The 25043-nt window shown below is 40.2% G+C and overlaps 1 protein-coding gene across 1 annotated transcript; it reads right to left on the bottom strand.

Annotated features, from left to right (window-relative positions):
* Positions 1-923: 923 nt before the first annotated feature.
* On the bottom strand, positions 924-24322 carry NT5DC3 (5'-nucleotidase domain containing 3). Its single transcript, XM_076339566.1, has 14 exons — positions 24195-24322; positions 20538-20722; positions 16839-16913; positions 16253-16308; positions 12432-12522; positions 10651-10788; positions 9069-9129; positions 8729-8831; positions 8487-8588; positions 7399-7480; positions 6964-7050; positions 5659-5799; positions 5227-5291; positions 924-4121 (listed from the first exon to the last, which is right to left on the bottom strand). Exons 1-14 carry the CDS (start codon positions 24244-24246, stop codon positions 3860-3862), a joined length of 1500 nt encoding a protein of 499 aa, XP_076195681.1. The 5' UTR covers positions 24247-24322; the 3' UTR covers positions 924-3859.
* Between the last annotated feature and the right edge of the window lie 721 nt (positions 24323-25043).

Below are 25043 nucleotides of genomic sequence, written 5' to 3'. Positions count from 1 at the left end.
GAAAAACGCAACCATTCTGTCTACCCTGCTTGCCCACTCTAGCTTTTCTGTCTTTCCTCCAACTTGACTGTGTTTTGTTTACATCTCACCTCACTGTACAAAGGGAAATAGTACTTGTAGCAGCTTTAGCAAGAAATATATGTGATACAAGGGTATTTGAAGAGTAATCAATTGTTACTTGAGCTATTTTTGTGAAAAGCAGACAATGAAGATAATGTACTTGCCATCTCATGTCCACATTCAGATTTTTGGGTCTGCGAGGAGCAGAAGCTACCGGCTTGTTCACATACCGTAATTTTACCAAGCACGTTAACATTGCCTTTCAACCGATGCACAGCAGTAACAGCTGCAATTTTCACCATACTATTAGGAGTGAATCAAACTTCAGTTTGATTCGCTGTCGTTTCCTTCCTTCAAAACATTAATATCATAGCAAATTGTGAGAACACGATAGAAACCACAAAACAGCAAGAAAAGGAAGATTTTCTTGCTGGCAGCAGTAACGTTCCCCGATGATATACCTCCTGGTGTCTACCACATGTGGTGGGCAGGAGGCAAGGTGTCACTGCAAGAAAGCATTAGTTACCTCTGGGAGCAACCCCAGGATGCCTCCTATCAGAACAAGGTATGCAGGCAAATCCAGGGTTCTTGATGCAGCAGTCAAGCACAACACCAAGGGAATCTAATGTGTAAATAAGCCTGGATGAAAGAGACGGACTGAAGTAATTTCCCTAACTCCTTCCCTTGCCCCCCTACACATGCCTGCTTGTTTTTACCTAGAAGATATTAAAAAATTTAGAACACACTTAAACACGCACACATATTTAGGGGATTTTCCCCACAGAGTTTTGCAATCAATACAACTCATGTTCTTTCCTTCTCCCCAGTCACCCAAAATATTAAGGCTCGTAGGGACCAGAAGATAAAGTCCAAGCATTTATTTTTGTAATAATCATTAAATATTTTTAATCACAAAAAAGTTTCCACAGTTCATTAAACTCTTCTTTCACTGACAGACTATTCCCTTCAGAGTTTTTGATAGAACAGAAAGAAAATTTCTTCTCGCTTTGGTGTTCAAATAAGCTATACTCCCAAAACAAATGTAAAGAGACACTGCCCTTCAAACACACTCAAAAAAAACCTCTTTGAAGTCAGTAACATAACAAGGTTAAAAAAAGTAATGCAGAGAGCATTGAGGTGTAGAGCTCAAGTTCTCCGAAATGGTTATAAAAATGCAAGTCATTTTTAAAAGTTAAATAAGAGCATTCTAGCACTGAAAAATAAATAATACACGTTAAAATTCTCACTTAATTTCATATTCTATATTGTTGGGTTGTTTTAAAGGAACATAACCCTTCCACATAATGTGTTTTTTTTTTCTCCATGCAATGTTGTTTATTTCAAGAAGTCATGCAATATAAACAAGATTTTACTTCAGCTGGCTTTTGTAACATAGCTTTGTAGAGAAGTTTGATTTGTTAGTTAAGAGAAAGGATGGGGGGGAGGAGCAAATAATCTTGAAACAAGATGTGTATTATGTGGATAACATCACCCAACCCAATTAAACTGTTCCTGCTTAACACAGGAAAATTAGGCAAACAAACTGACTCCTAGCCAGCTTTAAAAGAAGAAACATCAGACAGCTATAACCAACAAAAAAGTACCAAATTCAGTAACGCAGAACTGAATAACATAATACTATTATTTGCTGGTAGTAAGATGAAGACTGTACAGTGGTTTGGGTTTGTTTGGTTTTTTTAAACAGTGCACTGAAACCTCTGGAGCATGAGAGGTGCTACACACATGTAACACCAAGTTCGGTTTTAGCTGAGCATTAGGATAAAGAACTGAAGGCAAATCAGGGATATTTCCATCCCCACATTTCATTATCAAGTTATGCCAAATATTTCTCGCACAGCCCCACCACCAAATCTCCTGATAAAGCCAAACTAACTTCCTGCAAAACTTTATCTTTTTCTTCCAGCAAAACAGCAGAACTGTCAGATGAACTTACTTGTTTCAAGTATATTCATCTGTTTAAATACACACACACACTTCAGGAGCGTTGCACATCAAATTTGTAACAGGAGCACAAGAAAACCACGAACATAAGATCTATAACCGCCTCTGAGGAGTTCAGACTGATTTCAAGCATACAAGAAAACCGCTTATGAAATTGTGCAGGCTAGATTAGAATGCATTCTTTACTTTGCAAACATGCTTTTAAAAATATGAAAGATAACTGCATATGAAATTCAATACAGGTATTTGCACATAATACAGACAGGTTAAAAAAACAAACAAGAAAACTTTTGGTCACCAAAAGTTTGTTTACCTGACAATCATGGTAGGAAGCAAGTGATATCCCCAAATGAAGTGAAGAATACCAAATGCTATATATTTTGTTAATTACACACTTTTAAAAACAGAGCCTTTAATAACTAGAATTTGAAAAATATTAATCATATTATGCCTTCCAAAATGGCTGGGGTGGGAAGCACCAGTTAAAAAAAAAAAACATTTCCTTTGGATGCAGAGAAAGGAAAGCATCCTTTTTAAAAAACAACTATATAGCAGTTCTATAAAGTGCCTGTTTGAGGAAACACATCAACAGACGTTTTCCTTGTGCAAAATAAACATTTTTCAGCTCAAATCTTTGGAACATATATGCTACCCAGAGTTTGTGTTCATGCATTACCTATAATTTCAGTAATTCAATAAAACTTCTGATCTGCACCGCCAAAGTTATTTTGATTGATGCAAACTGCCCACCACCTCCAATTCAGCTTTGAGAGCTTGAGCTAAAAAAAATGTCAGAAAACTCTGGGTTTCGTTTTCTTGTTTCTTAATTTTTCTTTCAACTCATTTGCCCATTGTGCGTGTTTACTTTTGACTGTAAAAGTCCATTACTGAAGGCTATATGAAATACATTCTCTCTTAGGGAACAGCAAAACCACATTGCATACCACTGTAAGACACTGTTAAAATTTTAAAAAGCAGCATTTAGGCTCAATCTAAAGCCTAACGGAGATCTGTCTCCACTTTGAAATGCAAAATGCACGACCTCTTGAAATGGCTCTATTATCAGAGAGTGGATATTTAAAGTGTTTTAAAACTTGAAGAGAAAGGTGCCTAAAAATTAACAAAAAGGAAGCTGAAGCAGCCCAAGTTACCGCCACTTGCGGTTTTAGGCTCAGGTTCACCTACAGCCAAGCACAGACATTGCAAGAACAGAAACTGCACAGACAGGAGAAAAAGCCCCCATCAGCCTGAGCCCGCCCGTGCTGTAATCACTGCAGTGCAGCAGAGCCACACCAACTATGCAGCAGTTAGTTCAGTTACAGGTAAGGCTCTAGCTATGGCAGCAAGGAAAATTAGAATGGGTACACCATCCCTCTCAGTCTCACCGTAAACTGGCTACTAACTGTGTATCACTGAATTACTAATACCGGATTTAAGCTCTTCAGTGACAAGATCCATTACAGGCTCCAGCTGGAGTTCTGATCAGGGCCAGAACAGAGAGTATAGGTATTTCTTTGTAAACCACAAGGCTGCAGATCGAAATTTCCAATGAACAAACAAAAACAACCACCCCAGAACACCACCAGTCCCTCCCCTCAAATTTGCCCTCCCTCCCAGCCCACTACTATTTTGGCAGTCCATCATCTCTTCTGTGTGTAAGAGGAGTTTTCACATCTCCAAGCAGGAGTGAAGAAAATGGGCACGATGCTTATAAGAACAAGTATGAATTACATCTAAATCAAGATAACAGATTTGAAGTGACTTAAATAAAATACATGTACATTCAAAAAAAAAAAAGAAATGTATTTGCCCATTTTAGGGAGAACAAGCCAAGTGCTTATTTGACCTGAACTGTCTCCTGTAGGAAAGGTATTCTGAATGTACCAGTGCACAGCTGGTCTGACCAGCCAGGAAGTTCATGCTGCAAAGGAGTCCTTCTTGGATAAAACGTGTAATCAGGCTCATAGTTCAAGAGACAACTCAATGATGCCATGTAGATATCCGCAAATCTAGAGAGACGTCTTAGGAAATAAGTTGGATTCTCATCAGTTCTGAATAAGCTTCCAAACTGTGCGTTGAAGAAATTCCTGTTCATCTCCCTGTCCCCAAAAAAAACCAAAAGAGAATGAAGTGAACATACCTGCACACATCTCTCTACCAGCTAGCATCCAGAACCTGAAGCAAGCAGTTCCTATAATCTGTTCTATGCGTTATTCTCTTGCCATTGCACTTCAAACCACTTAAATGCACCACTTAAGAAATTTTTGCACATATGTAGCCCAGATCTAGCAATCACAGTAGTGAACAGAAGAGCTTCACACTTCTCCCACTAAAACCAGTGGTAAGTTGGTTCTGACTTCAGAAACATGACATCTCAAGCTTTCCTTTCTAGAGATTGCGAAAGAAGACTTTTGCCTTCATCTAAATCCTAATAACATCCACTTGTCCCAAAGAAAAGACTTTAAAAAAAAAAACCGCAAAGATTTGGCTTAATGTACACAAAAAGCTTAAACACATCTTGGAATTAACTTCTGTTATTAGTCACTGCCAACTGTCGTTCCCATTTCATTTACTTCCACATTTCTGGGGAAAGCTGCTGGTGGTACAGCTGCTGGCCTTGCCAACTGTGCACTTCGCACACCCTGCATTTAGGGATTGTTCCTTCATGATAGTAGATTTTTAGGAGTTTTAGCCGTATTACCTATCTCTGGGATGAGATGCTAAATCCAGTCCAGTGCAGAGCCCAGTTTCTGCATATTCTAAGATGTATTGTATGTAATCTGAAGAAATCATCTAAAAAAACCTGAAGAAGTGACCTAAGTCTTGATACAGAAACACATTTTTAAATCATGCAGCAGTTAAGCTGTGTAATCAGTAGCGATGGTGACAGCTGAACATAGAGGGACAGGAGAACTAAGATGAGAAGGAAAAGTATTTGATCTGATGTTACCCTTTCATGCAGAAAGCTAACATCTGTTTCAAAAAAAGGGGAACAGAGAAGAGGGGTTCATTTGCACAAAGGGTCAGAGGGGAGAAGAGCTGCACAGGTAGAATATTACTTTACACAGATAATTTTAGAAGGTTTGTAACTACCAGGGACTATAAATCAGGGAGGGATAGAAATTCTGAAGAAACCTGTGGGAGATATCACATAGAACACTTGGCTACCATGAAGCATATTGAAATTCATCTCCCCTGTCTTACCTCATTTCCTTCCTTTCCTTCTTCCATTCTTCTAAAATCATTTGTGAATCAGGATCACGGTGAACCTGGAATGTAAAGTATGGATGACAGGTAACTAAGGATGCCCTGGTAAATGAGCCTTTCCATTAATAAACCCTTATCAGCTAACAGCACAAGAGCAATGCTTCAGAGATCGGTATACAGAAGATACCCACATGCATTTTAAACAACTGAAAGCAGGAATCAATCCAGGCTGACAAGTGGAGGAAGGGAACAAGATTTTAGTAAAACTCTTAATTAACTAGCCACACAAATAATTGCATTTATTTATCTACAGTCAAACTGGTGAACTTCAGTGAGACAGAAAGTACTTGCAACATCAGTGTCCAGCATTTAGAAACTTGGCTGGATCCCTTTGCTATACAGAGCCGATTACACACACACAAAACAAACCTGCATGTGTTCCAGTAATCCTGTCAAGGTTTGCAGCCAGGTCATGGTTTGAATGTATTTCTCTGTGTTCATGATTTTAATCTCCGATCGTAACTCTGGAATAATTGCACCAGTGCGCCAGCCGTGCTTCAGGGTCAAATCCTATTCACCAAGAATTACAAAATACAAGTATTAGTCTTAAAAAGAACTAGTTAAAAGAACTGAAGAATTTGACCATTGTTTATTCCAAAGATGCACTAATTCAATTGCTTCTTATGTATTAGCAGAAATATTAGACAGTGGGACTTAACTGTTCCAATAGGCAATAGAATTTAATTTCAGAGTAAGCTTCAAATCCCACATTTTTAAAGAGAAAGAGAGATAAAGAACACATAAGCACTTGCAAATAAGCACTAATTCATTAGGTTTAAAACAAACAGTAGGAAACTCCTCTTGCAGATGAGACCTCTGCTGCTGTCAGAAGTATCTGGAGGAAACCATGTGTTGGGTTTGTGGTATTTACCCGTACACTCAGCTGACAGAAGGGTCCTATCAGGACCCCCAGGCATTCAAGCTCCTCCTGACAAGTACAGGACGAGGCAGCTGCCACCTGTGCTCTTTCTTCCACTGCACCAGAGAAGAACAGAGCTGCCTCCTCCTTCCTTTGGCCCTCAGCCTTCTGAAGCACCTGAACTTACTTTTCTTTTTAAGAGCAGATTGGGGCAAAAATGTTAACATCTGCTGCTGCTGAAACGCGTTACCACTGCTTGGCAGTGGAAAGTCATATCCAGGCATTCATATGCAATCAATTACAAAAGAGTTAAGTGGTGGTCACTTACACTAAAGTAACAGTTAACAGTACATTTGTTCATAAGGTAGTAGGAAAATGCCTGAATAGCGGGGCTACAAACTATAGCAAGATCTCAGGAAGAAAGAAAGTTCACCATTAGTGACAGGAAGATTGCCTCTCCTGCATTCAAAACAGAAGTTCATTCAGCTCTTATTACACTTGGTAGTAAATGTCTGTGTTTACTCTCTGTTACATCTGACACAATCAGTATCTGGATCAGGAACATAAACTCACAGGTTCCTGAGCGCAGTTGGTAAACAAGTTAAATGCTACAAGTCAGGTGGAAAACACGGTCAGCCTTTTACGGCACCAATTTTCTTCCCTGCAAGAAAAGCAATATGGCTTAACTAACAACTCAAATTTTGTTGTATTTGGAAATCTCAAATGAAAGTGTGTTATTTTGAATAACTGGGGAGGAAGAGAGGAAAACAAAAAGCCTCATCTTTTTTCCTATTTTGTAAAAGTAAACTACTTACTGCCAAGTCACTGTAAATGTGATCACCAAAGTAGAGAACCTTAGAGCCCCTCCAGCCAGTAAGCTTCAGAAATTCGTACAAGTTACCCTGCAGAAACAATGACATGTACGTTGTAGTGGCATGCAGCTTGTGCCTTCACAGATATGAAAAAGGAATTTAGTACACCCCTAAAAATATTTTCATATCAAGAATCTTGTCCTCAGTTTATATATTATGAATCCCAAATTTTACAGGCAATTTCAGTAATGCTATCACTTCAAGAGGCAAGTAAACTGCAGACATACAATACCAACAATGAATTTGTACCACTTCAATCATTAGAACAACTGTCTTAAACATATCTACTTTTTAGAAGCCTTTATGATGTTTAAAGAAGCTTGGGATTCTAGGAAATAGGTATTAAATTTGAACTGAAAGAGTTTATTGAAAGCATACCTGTTTGTAAATCTGACCTTTCTGCAGCTTGTGAATTTTGTCCCAAAGCAACACTCCCCTTTCATTCACCTTCCGAAATGGTCTAGAATAAAATTATATACAATTGTTACATTGCTGTAGAAATTCTGTCACTTTTTAGGAGGAGATTAAAATTTTAATATTAAAAATATTCACCTTTCAAAAGGAAAACATGCTCTCTAGCATCTCTATTACATTTTGTAATAGACAGAAAAAGCAAAGCTCCAAAACTTCAGCTTTAGCTAGTGAAATGCAATGTATCTATCCAGTATACCTATGATGTTTATAACGGAGTTTGAGAACTGTTAAGAACTAAGGCAGGGGTCCCAGACAGAAGGGAAGAAACTGTGAGTTGCCTGCCACTAAGAAGGAGAGAAGAGAACACAAAAGAAGTGAAGAGGTGTAAAAATTTTGCCCAATACCTCATTTCGTACAACTGAACAACTGAAGAAGCAGGGGGCAGAGGACTGGGGGCAAGACATACAGCAAAATTCTTTTTAAAATTAAATGAAAAATAGTAAAGGGAAAAAAATCCCACCTCCCTCTATCTCACTTTCAAATCATAAGTGCACATAAAGGAATAGGTCTTTTTCAAGTGTAAGAGTAGTGCATATGCATTATAAATGTGTTTACTTAATTGAACAACTAGTCCAAATACTCCAGTCTGTCAGCCAGTCTGCCCTTTAAATATCACGTATGACTAAACAAAACCAGAAGCAGTGAAAGACATTTCCAGATAAGGGGCTGATTCTGAAAGGCACCAAAATTTCTCACATTTATTAGGAAAGGAACACACTTCAACTTACAAGCTAAGATGTTAAAAACAGCTTCTGTGACCCTAACTCAGTCCAGTAGACCTGTAATAGCTACTGGAACTTTCTTAGGTAAGAAATGGTAAATATTTGGACTTCAGAATTGGGTATTGCTGCATTCTGTAATGACCTTAAACAGGATTTCATCAAATATGATTTCATTTTACATTGCATTCAAACTAAAATATTTCATAACACGCTCTATAGCCTTATATGGAATAAGCTGCTTGAATCATTCTTTACTGACTAAATACCCACCTTCGCTTATCGTTGAAAAAGTTTGGCTTATCAGCCTGTACAATGACCACATCAAAGAGATCCCTCCAGTCCTTGCCAACTATGAACTTCATGCCTTTGTCCCTAAAAAGGACGGAGAGGTATTAACAGTGAAGCATAACAGAAGTGCAGTTATCTATGCAATATAATGAATTACATTCGAGAACCTCATCCTCCCCATCCTATAAAATGTATAGTTGAACAGCAAACAACTGATCCCTTACACGAAGCTGCTGGGGCTGTTTGTGATGAGAAACATCTTCTTGCCGTGATCAGCCAACTTTGCTAACACCGCACGAGTTTGTTCGGCATAGCAGATGTATGTCTCTGTGAGGATTGGGGAAAATACAGTATTAATTGAAAAAGTTTTTCCACAAGAATTTTCTCTGCATTCAACCAAGGGTTCCAAACATGAGGTTATACTTAACAAAGGCACCTTAGACAACTGGAAATAACTCTTTCAAGGTTTAAAATTTAGAATTTATCATCTTAAATAAGGAAGCCAGAAAGATCATTATACTATCAGTGAAAAAAGCTTTGATAGATGATCTCAATAGTACTTACCAATATCTGCTTCAATTGCTCTGTACATTATTCCTTTGATGTGGACATCCCTGATTGCATCCTGCCAGGAAAGCAACAGACCACTAAAGAACTGAAAAATCTTTTCAAGTATAAAAACCCTGCTCACTGCATAGCAGTAGTAATTTGTTTTTAAAACAATTCCTTTCTCTGAATTACACTTTCAACTTTACAGAAATGCCATGTGATATTCATTTTATATACACATGTCACCACTAGACAAAGAATAAGCCTGTACTCCAAGAAACTAACTTCGTATTTTTGGGAAGTACAAAACTGTATAGCACAGGGGCTGTTTTACATAACAACTGTGAAAATGCGCTCAGATGGGTGAAGTGGGGTGAAAGCCCTCAGCAGAAGCAGAGTCACCACAGATTTCCAGTGACCTTTGGAGCAGAACACATTCCTTTCCTCTTAAAAAAAAAAAACCCAAACCCCACACTTTAAGTCAGATTTTAGATTATGATCACTCACAAATACCCTGGCTATTTAAAAGAGAAAGTTATGAACAGATGAAAGAAGCTAAATGCTTAAGCAAAGTACCCATAAGGCACTCTGAAGGCATTTGGCAGCTCTCCTGAGCCAGCTCTGCACCAGACCGCTTTGTTTAGGACAGTGGTACTGCCATTTTGGTGCTTACATGGAGTATGTCCTAAAAATCCTCAAACATGCCGCTGTAGGGCTTCCAAAATGTTGGTAATGCTGAGTATTACAGTACAGAAGTTTCTACAAACACTTCAGCACAAACGACAAGAACTAGCCTTCTGACTCTATGTAATGATAGGCAGAAGGGAAAATTACTCTGGAGGTCAAAAGTTTCTTAAAACCCATCTGATCTACTTGAGAAAGTGAGAAATTCAACATTCAGGTGCATCACATATGCTGAACAACTACACAAGTTTAATACATGTCAACAAGGGGCCAGGAAAAGGTTTTGGATGGAAAGCTTGTGCAGACAAATACCATCAACTTGGGCATGACCTCTTCCGTTCTTAAATAACCATGACATAATCTTATCTCCTCTGCAGGATATATCCTGAGGAATCAAGAGGGTCAAATTACTCTAGTCATCATTACTAGATTTTTTTGGAGGAGGAAGAGAGGGAAAACAGGCAAAATAGATACGCCAAAAGGAAGAGACAGCAAATGATCGTATACTAGTGAAGATACAGGAGCAGTACAGCTGAAAGCTCCAAACTGGAATTCCCTATAGCCTTTTACAACTCCTGCTAGTGAGAAAAGTATACCTTTAATAACAATCAAAAGAAGCTTTATCAACGTACAAGAGCTTTTTCACTTCCCCCTATCCACCCCTCAAACCTACAAAAAGAGCAACAGCCCTAGAATGTCAGATTTAAAACAAATTTCAAATTATCCTGTTTCCTTTCCAAGGTCTACCTTCATTTTACTTATGTTTTTATGGTTGTATAGCAATAATTACTCTATACAAAACCTTAAATTGAGGTATTTCACTGGAGCTGCCGCAACAGGTTGAAGCTCCCTGAAGTGCTCACAGAGAAGACACACAAATGTAGAGGTTTACCTAAATCTTCAAAGCTAGTACCTTGACATCTTTGTACAGATGAACAGGCTCATAGTCTATGTTGTTTTTCAGAAAATACTCATTCACACAAGAAAGGAGCGTCATTTCTGGCAAGGAAAATATATCCATGAATTGCTTCATTGTATTTCCTTGTGAGCTCTACAGGGGTGGGAAGAAGAAAGAAGAAAAGGTCAGGCATTTCTCAGATTAAAACACTTTCATTCATTCAGTATAAACACTTCAACTTAGTGCAGATATTCAGCTTTTGCCATCACTGTTCACATTGCTGTAGTTTTTTTTTTTTAACTAAGGCTTTCAATAAAATAACTCCAACAAAAGTGTTGGCTTTATTTTAAGAATTAATCATGACTTATTACTCTTAAGAGCAGTATTTTAATTCATAAACAAATAAAAGACAGCACTCAAGTAAAAGTCAAGAGAAGGACTTAAGCCTTCACTGGAAGTCTGCACTTCTATAAAGAGGCACTGGATATTGTGATGGGGGTGAAAGTTGTTATTTGTTGTTTTGTGGGTTTTTTTTAAATAAGTAGAGCATCGATTAGGACTGCAAAGCAATTTGCCCTCTTGAAAAGTGATAAGAAGTTGTAAGAATCTAAAATAACTAATGCAGTAACAGAGGAAAAGATTTCTAGTCTGCAAAAGCTGTAACTATAGTTAAGTTTCACAAAAGTAGACAATCTCATCATACAAGAGCAAATACAAACCAAGTACTTCTCAAGAAGAAGAGAGGTAAAGCAACAAGCTCAAGAGCACACCAGTCAAGATCACAGAAACAAAGAATGGTTGAGGTTGGAAGGGACCTCTGGAGGTCATCTTGTCCAACCCCCTTGCTCAAGTGTGGCCACCTAAAGCCAGCTGCCCAGGACCTTGTCCAGATGGCTTCTGCATCTCCAAAGATGGAGACTCCATAAGCTTCCTGGGCAACCAACCCACACCAGTGCTCAGTCACCCTCACAGGAAAGGAAGTGTTTCCTGATGTTCAGAGGAAGCCGCCTGTGTTTCAGTTTGTGCCACGGCCTCTTATCCTGTCACTGTCCTTTCCAAGATCAAAGAAAGCATAGACCTGCAGAGACCAAGGCATCCCACAGGGAATGCCAGGGCGATATTCAGAACTGCTGCAGAGACCAGATTTGGGAATTCTAAGTTCAGCTCCTTAAAATAAGAACAAGCGCGAGAACAACAAAATGCTCCACAGCACAAAGAAGGGCCTTTCACGTCAACATGGAATTAAGATGCATAAGTAAAAGGGGTTTGGGAAAGAGGAAGGAACCTACCAGCAAGAAGATCAACTTTCCCCACAAAGTCAAATCCTAAACTTAAAAGCTTTATCTTTTATCATTCATCTTTTGTCAAATCCTCTTAGTGTCACTCTGCCAGCTTGTATTGCAAGAGATGCCTCCATACATTTACTTGCTGCTACATAAGCTAAGCCATTAGACCACCTGGAAGAAGTACATAGCTGGGGTAAGGTACCAGATATGGTTCATTTCCCAGCCTTTATCAGATTTGCTGTGCAACATTGAGCAAGTCACTTGATTTTTCTATGTTCTGCTTCTCTGTCTGTATGACTAGGCAAGGGACAGTGAAAGAAGAAACTACAGCAAGTGGGAGAAAGAAAAGATATTTGTCACTTTAGAGGGCAAACTTCACATCTAGCACTGTAAGTCAATCGTGTATTGAGAAAATATAACTGCTAGTAAGAACAAGAACAAAATGTAGACACCGCTACCCCCACCCCCCAAAAAAATAAATCATTTTTAAATAGCAGTTTGTGGTTTTACCTTTCCATAAAAGTCACTCATTTGTTCTAAAGGGACATGGGAACCATCATACATTGCAATGACTTCTTCATCTGGGACAACACTGAGGCCTCTGGAAAACAACATCAGCTTTAGTTCAAAAGTCAGATTAAAATTTTCAAGTAATTACCGAATGGAAGTCTGACAGACTAACACTTAGATCTGGAGCTTATTAAAATACTAATAATGTCATAGCAACACTTTAGTCTGTAAGTTAAAACAGCATCATCTTTCCTTACGGAACAAGTAACATTTTAACAGGCTGACGCACACAGAACACATTCAATTTTAAGTCCTTTTTACTGTCTTATGGGAAAAGAGCTAATTAGTCTCCATTGAAACTATGCCTCAAGGGTTTGTAAGAAGTAGCTAGAGCTTCCAGTTTCTTAACGCAAAGTAATTCCTCACTCCACCTTTGTTTCATACAGCACTGATGATGTGATAGTGTTTAAACCAGATTATTCTGCAGCATGACCTTGAAGATTCAAGGGAAAGAAAAACATACATAACCTTTAACTAAATAAGAATTTCTTTTAAACTGTATCAACAGTTCAGTTTCCCAAAATTTAAAATTACTTGAAGGATCGTTGACAAGTATTTAAAGTATAAAAATGTAACAACAAAAGGAGAAGGAGACATCATCTCTCCCCAGAGTTTCTTTATCAACTATTAAGAGATTAAAGGCTTTGTTTTGGTTTTGAATGTTCACAGTATCAAGCATCTTGCACTAAAGCATCTAAAACACTGCAGGCAGGCAAACATCCTCAGCAGAGGACACAGAAGTGTTGAGGTTTTGCTTAAGATTAAAGAACACAAATGAAAACCAGATCATCTGGTCCCTTTTTTCCAAGCCTACTTATGGTGCTTTGCAGCCTTGTAAGACAGACAGTTATTCCAGTGTCTCCCTTTCTGGGTCTTACCCTGAAGTGTTGTGAGACATTAAAAAATAAATAAATTAATTAATTAATTAATAAGCCTAGCACTTTCAGTGTTTAGTGTCCAACACCAGCTTTGCAGTGGAAGGGCATGATACATGAACTTCCTCAGGGCTGCTACAGTAGCAGAGTCCCCCATTAACTAGTTTCTTTACTGCACTTCTCAACGCTACATCGACTTGGGCATAGCTCTGTGCTACTGCTGGCAGGACTCCAGCATTCAAGTTCGTATTGTGCACCAACAAGGCAGATTATTTCGTTTTGTAACATACAGAGTTCATCGTCACCCACTCCACAGCAGGAAACACAAAGAAATGCAACCAAACTGTTAAACACATACCAAGTAATACAATCAGAATTAAGAAGGACTGACTCATCTTCTAGTCTGCAGACAGCTATGCCAAGTGGTATCTGAATACTGCTAAAGAAAACGCTTGTAGATCAGGAGCTACTTAAGCACAAATCAGGAGAGGACAATAGATACATGTGAAATCCAGAGAGGAGAGACGTCGACTGTGTAGGCAAAGCTGTAGATTAGTTTTACCAAAAGACCCATAGTCTTGACACAGTTCACAGTCCAGCTGAATAACTACAAAGTTTATTTTATTCCACTCACAGCATGGACAGATGGCACTAAAAGCATCACAGTTCACCTACAGCAGTGCTCCCATTGCTGCTCTTGGAGATGTGCATTGTTAGAGGGATACCAGAATTGCTTACACCTCTCAGTGCAAATAAGGCTGTACACTTGGGCAAGTCCTGCTACTTTCAGTGGTATAATTGTCCTACACACATACAGAGCACATGGAAGGTTAAAACTAAGAACTACAGACACGCAGCAACTGACAGCAAAGCTCAGTGTTGGTGTAGAAGAGAAAGGTAATCTTATTTTAAACAAAATTAAGAGAAAACATTGAGTGAAATGGTAGCTTTCACTGCCTCCCTCACACACACTCAGAAGTGCCAAGACATGTGGCCTAGCAGTCTGTCCAGAATTACCAAGACGTGTGGCCTAGCAGTCTGTCCAGAATTACTTTGGGTGATGCAGAGAACAAGGGACACCAGCTCTTCAACAAATCTCAACACCTCTCTAGAGTTTTCTTGATCAGTCATCACATGCTGCCTTCGGATGTGCCTTTTGTACTAGAGGGTGACAGCAACTGTGATCTTCTGCCTCTTCATTCTGTCCCGCTCTGAGTCACAAAGCAACACTGCTGATGGACTCACCACCCATTTGCCTTCTCGTCTAGGTCACTATACAGTTCCAGTCATACCATTGTTCTTCCTGACATCTTCTCTCAAAGCCTTCAGCCTCTTTTTTGCTCCTTCCACCCCCATAAGGGCATTTGGAGAAAAAGCATACAGATGTGACAATATCTTGGTGACCAACTGATCCAGGTACCACCAACACACGCCACCCTTTTGTCCCTTCTATCAACATTTCTTCTGGTATTCTCACACATACACGTTTCCATTCATACCAATCTTAGTATTTCTATTACCTACCTCTACAGATAAATGTACCTTTGATTACATCACCTAGCCTTTAATCTAGCAAACTAGCATTTTTCACAGTGAAAAATGTGAAAATATGACAGCCTTTTTAAATTAATCTTACAAGCAGCGACCTTCACTCTGAGTTCCCTGGTTCCCTCCTAGTCCTGCATAAATGATTCCTTCGAAAACCACAGGAACAGGTTTTGTCAGTTGAAATATACAATGATTATTCTATATCAGCTTGTATAAAACAAAAGGTATGACGTTTCACTTGGACTCTGATGATACACATAGAGCACACATTGTTTTGGCAGCTTTAGACAGCCACTACGTTGACAGTATGAGCCTAATGCTGGACCCATGCCATCTTCTTTCCTCTTTCACTTTTCTTCCCTTCCTCTCCCCTCTCCCAAAGGGCATCTCACACTAAGTCAAAAAAGAACAGATCAATGACTAAGGCTGAATCATCTATCTATCTGCCCACCTGGCAAACAAAAAGAAGTAATGAGCGCATTATCATCACTTCATACTACCATACACAGTTCCATGCTAGCCCCCATAGTGCATCACTTCAAGGTTGCATTATCTTTTGGCCCCAAAAGAAAACTTTTTGTCCAATGACATTAAGAAAGGTGCTCAGGCTTGTTGTTTAATTTAAAATATGGTACCAAGTGTGGTGTTCATGTCAGTCAAATGTGTACTGCTTCATTACAGCAAACTGAGCCATACTAAAAACTGTCCTGTCAAAGATCACATACAGTAAGTCAATACCACGTAACAAAGCACGCACAGAGATCACCAATGAATTCAGTCAACTGAATTCACCATCAATTCAGTCAACTGAAAAAGGGTCAGGCTGTGCGGACACAAAGCAGTTGTGCTCCAACCACATCATGCTTGCAGAATGATATGTCCCAACTTAAAACGTCTGTGCAAATACAGGACAACCTCTCAAGCGTCTCTGCAACCACACCAAAGTCATTCTAACAGGCACTCTGTGACAATTATTTACACAGAAAGCAACAGCGGAGAAGTCATCAGTGTATTTTTAGATGTCTTTCAGCACAATTTAACAGCCGGAAACAAAGTGAGTCAACACTATGTGACCAACCAGCTTGCCAACTTCCCCAGCTCTGAACTGGAGAATCAGCTGTACTGTACCAGTCAGTACACATGTGCGCATGTCTGTGTGTACACACAGAGGTGCAGAGAAACCCCCTTCCAGTAAGACTGCAATATTCATTCATGTCGTGCTTTTTTCAGTGCACCGTTCCTGATATGAACCTAAGATGTACACTAATAAATGCAATTAAGAGATTCAAAATACAAGAGTATACATTTTTATTATAAATAGGAAATAATTTTACCTACCTGTAAACTGTTCCCAGCTGAATATAATGAAAAGCATCGATCTTCATTAATAATGCCTTTGGGGGAGGGGGGAGATTAAAAAAAATCAGTTTTTATCAAATCGACTATTTGACAGGAAATTATACAAATCAAAGCAACTTTATCTATAATCTTTCTGTCTCAAGAACACCCGAGCACCTTCACTTCAACTTCCTTCATAGCTTCCAAAATACTTTATCAATAACTTTTACCTAGCGCTTGCCAAATCACCAAGGAAACATTGTCCAGTGACCTGAGCTAGGTCATGAAGAAATATCTTTTCCTACTAGCAGATGCCTGCTTAGGTTTATTCTGTTGCACTCTAAGTTGTCTTTCTCCCTCCCCCTGCCCACCATGAGAACAAAAGACCCAAAACACTTTATACTTAAGAGCTATATAAAAAAAAAAAAAGTAAAATAAAAAAAAAATCAAGCTTGCCATGAAAGAGAAAAAAAAATATGAAACAAAATCCTTGCATGTTAACACTGGTTGACTTAAAAGCCCTATTTATTTTCTTTGGCTAGGTTCTCAGCACTACATAACTCATCACAAAGTTATTTATACATACCCGGTGCACATCATAATGAAGTCCTCTGATTGCAAAATTGGGATCATAATCATATTTTCTTATTTCTGCAGGATACTAAGAAAAGATGGCAATGATTTGATTTTAAATCCGTAACAAAAACAAATAAAAAATTGTTTCTGCAGAATTTTAAAAGCTAAGTTTTCTATGCTTCTCATTTTCACTAGTCATTAAAAGAGGCTTTTTGATAGGTTGGTGAGATTTGCAGGAACATATGTACAGTGCAAGACAAGTCGAACATTTTTCCAAAATCCAAGGTCAACATTTTAAATTTAAGTCAAGCACGGTACCTGAAGTTGGACATCCAGGTACTCTGTAGTGGTCAGCTTTGAACATTAGCCTCTTGTTCAAAAAGTTATTTTAACATATGCACCTTTGAAAACAAACTAAATTTTATTAAATTCCTAAAATTTAATAGCTGGGTTGCCTTGCATTGTGAAGTGTCACCAAGAAACAGACTATACAAACACAGTTTCTAACTCAACCTTCTAGCTAGAAGCCCAAGAATATTGCCTGATTTACAGAGATACCTGAACTTTACTGCTCACTTCTATTGACAGAAAAATCAATACGATATCATCTATATTAACAGGAGCAAAAAAGTCTCTGGCATTTTCAAGAAAGAAGCACAGCTACCTGTTTTGACTCCCTAAGTGTAGATCATACTCCTGGTCTTAGATTGTCCTGTTTGAAATGTAGACCCCAGAGGTGCTTAAACATACAGTGCACTGCAAACACAGGAGGGAGGGAGTGAGGGAGGAATTCACAACAGCTAATGTTAGAGGACCCTGGCTTCTCCAGGTAGCAGGGACTTTCCCCAAGGTACAGTGCATCACAAAGATCAGATTCTGAAAGCAAGTTACATTTAAGTTGATTAAACACCACCAGGGTGAGTCACTTCAGGAGAACACCACAGTGACCCAACTGTATTTACCCTGGACAGCATTTGCAACACCTTGGTGTTTAGAGATGCACACGAATTGAATGTCTGTGTCATGTATTCTTTCCTCAGGTTGCTAATAGATAGCATAGGTAGCTCAGACCACCTATTAGAGAGTTTTCTAACATTTTTCAGTACAAGCCCATTCTCAGTCAACTGTAATTTTGTCCTGCTTTAAGCATAGGTTAGCCATGAAAAAAAATGTTACGTGTGTGCCTTGGGCTAAGGGTTTCGTTCATTTGTTCTTAAAAGGTAAAATGCTTCAGTCATTTCTGACAAGGCCTGAGAAAGCTATCATTTCTTTGATTAACCAACTGAAAGGTGATCCTTCATTTTCCTCCCACAGGCTACAGCAGCCTTAGAACTTGCATTTGTCAAGTTCTAAGACGCATTTGACATCTCAGGCGCATTCTCCACCTTCTCAACAACAGTCTCCATACGTATATGGCTAATTTATAAGCCTTCAGGGGAAAAAAGTAGATTACACAGCTTCAGCAGAGGCTCTAGCTATTCTTACAAAAAAATAAATAAATCGCAATTTCTCCACAAAGTTTTTATCTATGCTGAAGAGGACTTGCTCTGCAACTGCTGTAGATTGTACTTGTATTGAGCACAGGTATCTACAGTTAAAGAAAATAGTCTTTTCTCCTAACTTCTGAACTATCATCCCTACCACCACTTCCAGAAAACATGGGGGAGGCTACTGATCCGAATGAAGAACAGCACCAAAAGCCTACAGATGCGTTGGGAAGATGTATAGATTTGGCCAGGGAACATAAAGCAGAAAAGGAGACAAGGGAAAACATCAGGGACTGATACAGAATGTGATTAATTAAAAACTACCATGTACCACGCATGCCTCAAAGCAGCCACATCAAGCATGAACAAGGAAATTTATTTCTGACTTTTTCAAATTTCTGCATGCTTGACTTTCCTACTTCAATTTATTCTGCTAGAAGGCTGTCTTTCTGCATGCATGCCAGTACGTATGAGAAAAAGATTGAGCCTATCTCGGCACACAAATCAAAGCTTCCTTACAAGCCAAACAAAATAATGATAAAAATTACACTGTTTGCTTACCCCACTCTTGGTAGGGATAGATATATCTGGACTGAAACAACAGTCCAGATAAGGTGGCGCAAGGCCCGTACATTAGGAAAGAAAGAAACCCAAGAGCAAGAGTTTACATTCAACACCTGCTGCCACCTCCAAGATTAGCATTAAATTGATGTTTATTCTCTTGGACACACTTCAAAATTCCTTGCTTCCTACACTGTATTTTGCAATTTCTGATTAATTACCTTACACTGCCACAACCAAAACTGGCCATCTTTTAGGTTAACTATGACAGTCATAATGGGCAATACTATCTAGAAGCTTTTTCAAATGTTAAAGGCAAGAAAAACATTAACAGTATAAGCAGCTACAGAGATAGCATTAATAAAAACTGTTGTCCCCCAACAAATTCCAACAGGAGAGGATATATTTCAATAAGTTGTCTCAAAAAGTAATTACAGCTTCATTTATTAGAACTCAAGATATTTTAATTGAGACAAACTGGAAAGTTATTACTGCTTGAATTCATTCAAATAGTAAAGACAGATCACCGGTTTAATTATTGTCTACAAGAATTAATCTTGACTCCTATGGTAATGTTGATTTTGCAAGAACCAGGTAGCTTTATTAAAGTGTATTTACACATTCTACAGAAATTGCTAACAAGACATGCCAAAATCTTAGGGGGATCAAGTTGTATATGCTTGTAGCGCCCATGAAGTTTTGTTTGTTCTTCCAGGGATATTTATAGATTTTTTTATATATAGCTCCTAACCTTTAGATTCAAATATGAAAGTAGAGTAACACCACCCATTCAGATTTAGGCTATATAAAATACACAAGCAGTTTTATTAATAAAGTTACTCTGTGGGCTTTTTGTCTTTTATTTTCCTGCAAGTCCTACAGTTCAACAAACTTTGCCTCTTTCAGTCCACGTTTTCTTCAATCTTTTTCCCCGCAATACCTTCAGTTTCCCAAGTCACCCATCTGCCCCCCAGCTTTCGGACACACAGTAACTTCTCCCATCCCCAAACTACGCAACACCCAGCTCCAAGCTGCTTGGATGTCAACTGGCCACTGATGCAAACACGCTGCTTGGTAAGGCGACAGGGCAGTGCTCACTCTTAGGTGACTACTGAGCTGAACACTTAACTTGGGTGTCTCTTGTATCCAGCCTCTGATTACAGTGTCACTACACACGCTGCCCCTTCAGCTAACTCAGCTGAAACGCCAGGCACATACAGAGCACCTCGCAAGCACACAGCGCAATCAAAGACCTCATAAGAAGTCAGGCTAAAAATATTCCACATGGAAATTGATCACTGCACTCACAGCAATGCATACAACACAGTAACAGTAACTCTTAAGCTTCTTATCTATTAGAGTAACTCCAATAATTGACAATCAGGAAAACCCAAAAACACCACCCCACCACCACCAAATTGAAAAATAAAACAAATAAAACTCTATTCCTTAACAGTTGTCAGATTGCACTCTGCTCAAAACTGCAGCTGAGAATAAACTAGGACTTCTGTGGTTCATATGTAGCCATTGTACAAAATGTGTTATAAGGGAGCCAAGCTAGGACTGAGGCATGAAAAGATGAGTTATGCTCCTCTCAGTTAGAAATTATTTATTATACTCTTTATTCGTAAGTTCATTGTTATTCCATTAATTTTACTTACCCGATGCTCATTAATAAGAAGATCTCGAGCAGCATTGAAGATCAGCGTGTGCAGATGTTTAGAATAAAAGACCAATGTGTAGTCATAATCAAAACCATAAATCTCAATGTCTGACAGGCTCATTTCATTGTTTGAAAAAATAGCATCCGGATTCAGCATGTTACTCATAATTGAAGGAACCAACTCTGGGAACAGGGGAGAGAGAAAAAGAGTTATACCACTTTGTAGTTTTATTTAAATAAATACATATAAATCCATTAGCAATTTCTAAATATAGATAAATGATGATGGAAACTATCAAACTAACTCACACTAACCAGCTAATCCTTAACAATATGATGCTATTGAAAACGCTGTCCCTAACTTGTCTTGGTGACCCATAGTTTTTATTTGAAGCACACTTTTCTCTGCACAGTTCAAGTAGGAGAGAAGATGCATTTCAGCATCTTGCTGAGAGCGCCCCAGACTCAATACATATAATTGTTTGCTAACTCCATTAACACATTTATTACTGCTTTTGAAAATGAACTTTGGAGCTGGAGGAGGATATTATTATTATTCTAGGAGCCTTGTCTTCTCCTCCCATTATTTGGTCCAGCTTCTGCCCCAGAAGCAGAACTGACATTGTTTTAATTTCACATTGCTTTAATTTCTTTTGCTTCACCATTCCAAGGTTACCACATTACTCAATTTCAACTCAAATAAGTAAACTTTAAGTGATTGCCATACTTTCCAAACAAGTTACATACACATTGCTATGCTTATTAACCTTCTAGCAAGTCAGGAAACCAAAAATATTCTGCTTATTCTCTACACACATGTACCTAGTGTGTGTAAATCACTTCCATTTTTAAGGGTATATTTCTCTTGATATTTGTTTGAAAAGTACACTGAGAAGTTAAGACCACTTACATAGAGCCATAACATATTAAGTAACTTTAGGACCAACACCAACGTCAGTATTAAGGATGTTCGTATTTCTTGTTTAGAAAACTTGGAAGAGCAACATTAGGAGGCTAAAAGCTACCATCATGGAAGCATAAAACATAAGCATGTTTTCCTTCCTTTCCTTCCCATACACTATCTTTATAATCCAGACTTCCTTACTAGTGGAAAAAAGAGGAGCTTTCATCTTCAATCTGTGCTTGGAGGGGTGAGTTTAAAGTGAATATGCTTTGTTTGGTTACTTTCTACATATAAGTCTAGAAGGAATTGGTCAAGCTTATCTCAACACCTTCAGCTCTGAGGACAGATACACTATGTGCTCCACCATGGGAGGAAACCATCTCAACAAGGCAGGTAGGTGTGGGGACTCCAGATCTGTTAGACAGATAGTGCTCCATTTTGAAAACTCTGGCCAACTCATAGAAAGGGAAATAACATTTCTTTTGTAAAAGCAATGCCTTAGACTGCTACACAGTTGACAGGCAGATACAATAAGAAACACACAGATGCTCAATAACAGACGGTAATCCGAAACCATTCAACTTTATCAGATGCAGATACCCCAGTCTTTTAATTTTTAAGAGAGAGACAGAACAGCAATTTCACTAAGTTTAATTCCAAGTTTCAAATAAAGTCCAGCATCTCTTTCACCAAAAAAGATCCGAGGAGTTCCTCATGCTTAAGCTGACATGAAAAGCTGTCTCTTTCATGTCAGGGGATTTAACAAAATAAGCCTCAACAAAAACATTAGCTCCTACTATCTCCAGTCACTGCTTATAGTAATACAGGAGATAAATGTTACACTCAGTTGAGGTAACAAAATAGTCAAATGCAATTTGACACGCTAGTATTAAGGCAAATACTCTTATTCTATAAAAAGGGCCATGAATCATTTAATTAACTTGAAGTCATAACCATAGTTGTGAGTGAACTTGCAAAATCATGTTACAACACCCATTTCTGTATTATAGTTAAAGTATTTTTTCAAATGTCAATTGTGCACCCTGCCGAGTCAACATTTGTTTTAAAAATAAAGGTATTTATATATCTATATATAGATATAGAGATAAAGATATTTCGGATAAAAAAAAGCTTGACTAGTGCCTGCCTGAAGACAGACAGTATGAACACCCTGTTGCTATTAGACATTCTGGCTGGCAGACAGCATCCCAAGCGCTATAAACCTTGGGTCAAAAATCAGGACAGCTTTGTCATCTTAATGCTGTAACTAAGTGAAACGTCACATACTTGAAGCCATTGGGTGACTTAGGCTATAATAAAACATTAATTATTCTAGAAGCACTTGCCTCGTCTTTTGCCAACCCACACCCACTTACTTTCTCTTAACACTACCCTACTCTCTAACCTCAGCTCTGAAGTGTTATTTGGGTGTGGTTTAGAATAAGAAAAATTCCAAAAACAGGAAAAGAAAAAAGATATTCAAAGTAAAAGGCATTTACTCTCTTCTTCCTACTCCTTATCCCACTCTCCAAAGTCCATAGTATTCTTCCGAGATCTCTAACACAGCTTCTTATTTCACTTGTGAAATGCTGCCACTATTTTATGTCTGCAAATGCTGTGTTTTCACCCAGCACAGTGAAGCCCCAGTTCACACTCAAGACTCTTAAGTGTAGGATAAGACCATACTTACCCTTATTTTTTTTTTTTTTTTAAAGGGCAAAACACACAAGACTAAAGCATTATCCATTGCCACTACAGGATAAGCTTTCCCACTTGACATTGTGGAACACACGCTGCCTCTTTCTCTTTTGGCTCTCTAAAAAGATCACATGTTCAAGCACCTCGGTAATACCCTTCCCATCAGAGCAAGAACAGAATCAACCAAGCTCCAAGAAAGTATTTGGGCCTCAAATTTTTGCCTAGCTGGGCCGAAGAACAGGGCTTCCCAGAGCCACGCACTTATCATTAGCATTTTACCCTGGCTTCAATGCTTCACAGCATTTTAATGGAAACATGGGCAAAACGAAAAAAGTCATCTAAAACTTCACAGCATTTTAACTTTTTGGAAGAGCAGTCTATCGCAGAAAGCCCCCTCAAACAGACAACCAACTTCCCGATTTTGTTTTTACATTTGCTTTTCTCCACACAACGCATCTCCAACGCCAGCCACTTTGCCCGGCCCAAGCTACGCTGTATGAAAGGCTTCTTCCCCAAGGCACTTCCGAACAGCTACAGCCCCGGTGGGTCGGACGGGTGGTGGTCTGAAGGGCTCACCCCCTCTTCAGAGGGGGGGAAGAAAAAGGGACAGCCGCCCCCGCCAGTGCGCGTCCACCGGCTGTCCGGCCCTCAGGACCTACGAAGTGACGGTCCTACCCGCGCTCCCGGTTTGAGACTGGGAGAGCACTGGAGACGCCAGGAGGGAGAGCACTTGGACACCAGAGCCGTGGTGACTCCAGGAGCAGACGGCGGCTTCGCCGGGCGCTGCGGGACGGACCCCGCGGCTGCTCACCGCGGCGACCCACGAAGAGAAACCCCCCCGGGTGGAGGCGCCCAGCGCCTCGCCCCGTGAACCCTTTCGGGCTGCCGCAACGGCTCCCGCTCGGTTCGCCGTTCCTCCTCTCCCAGCCGCCAACATGCATCTATTTGCCTTAAGACCGGCGGCGCTCCGACCTGCAGCAGGAGGAGGACCGGCAGGGCGGGGGAGCCGTGCCGCTGCCGCCCGCGGGTCCCGCGCCCCGGCCCGCCGCTCACCCTTGGTGACTCTCTTGGCCTCCTTGTAGCGCGACCACAGGTAGCTCTTCATGTCGGGCGGCGGCGCCTGCCGCCGCTGCTGCTGCTGCGGGGCCACAGTGCAGTAGGGAGCGGCCCCCGCGGCGGACAGGGCCCGGCACCGCCGTCCGCCCGCCCGCCCCGCCGCCAGCAGGGACCGCGCCGCCGCCGCTGCCATGCTCCGCTCCGCCGCTGAGCCACGCCGTGCCGTGCCGCCCCGCCGCCGGCTGAAGTCACTTCCTCGGGCCCCGCCCCGAGGCGGGGCCCGGCCCGGCGGCGGCAGGTAGCGCCCTCCTGCCGCTCCCCCAGCCCCGCCGCCCGCCTGCGGGGGTGCTGGCCGCCCCTGCGCCGCGCCGCTCTCTTGCCTCGCCGCCACAACGCTGGGTTGTGGGGGGCGCAGGGAGGCTGCTTGTTCGGCTTCGCCGGGAAGCGGCTTTTCTAAAGAGCTGACCCCAGCAGGCGTGCCGCCGCGGGGGGGGGGTGTAACTCAGGGGTGGTTGGAGCCCTTGCCCTCAGGTCTGCCATCCCGACGAGGGAAAGCAGCTCTCCCCCCATCCGTAACGGCCGGCAGCATTTTATCAGCAACTGCTGAAGGTCTACCACTCAGTTCAAGGTCAAGTGGAACTGCGTGGGGAACGTACCTGACTTCATGCCTCCACTGCTCCTCAGGTCTCTCGCTGTGCTAGGAGCTGCCTGGGATTCTTTCACAACAAACAACGCATCAACAGCAAATACTTACTTTTCCAGCCAGCACTTCTCAAGTGCATGCTATATACACCTGCTTACATCTGTGAACAAAATAAGCACAAAAATATAAGCTGGATATAAAAA

The sequence above is a fragment of the Aptenodytes patagonicus genome, chromosome 1 (assembly GCF_965638725.1).
Source record: "Aptenodytes patagonicus chromosome 1, bAptPat1.pri.cur, whole genome shotgun sequence".
NCBI classification, from domain to species: domain Eukaryota; kingdom Metazoa; phylum Chordata; class Aves; order Sphenisciformes; family Spheniscidae; genus Aptenodytes; species Aptenodytes patagonicus.
This window is presented reverse-complemented; position numbering and strand designations above follow the sequence as displayed.

Bases quoted from the DNA above. Each gene is read 5' to 3' on its own strand.
- NT5DC3 (XM_076339566.1), bottom strand. From the start codon at position 24,246: ATGAAGAGCTACCTGTGGTCGCGCTACAAGGAGGCCAAGAGAGTCACC. The intron at 8,832-9,068 runs GTAAGTACTATT...CAATCCTCACAG, and splicing joins AGCAATTGAAGCAGATATTG to AGACATACATCTGCTATGCC. The intron at 8,589-8,728 runs GTAAGGGATCAG...CGTCCTTTTTAG, and splicing joins AACAGCCCCAGCAGCTTCGT to GGACAAAGGCATGAAGTTCA.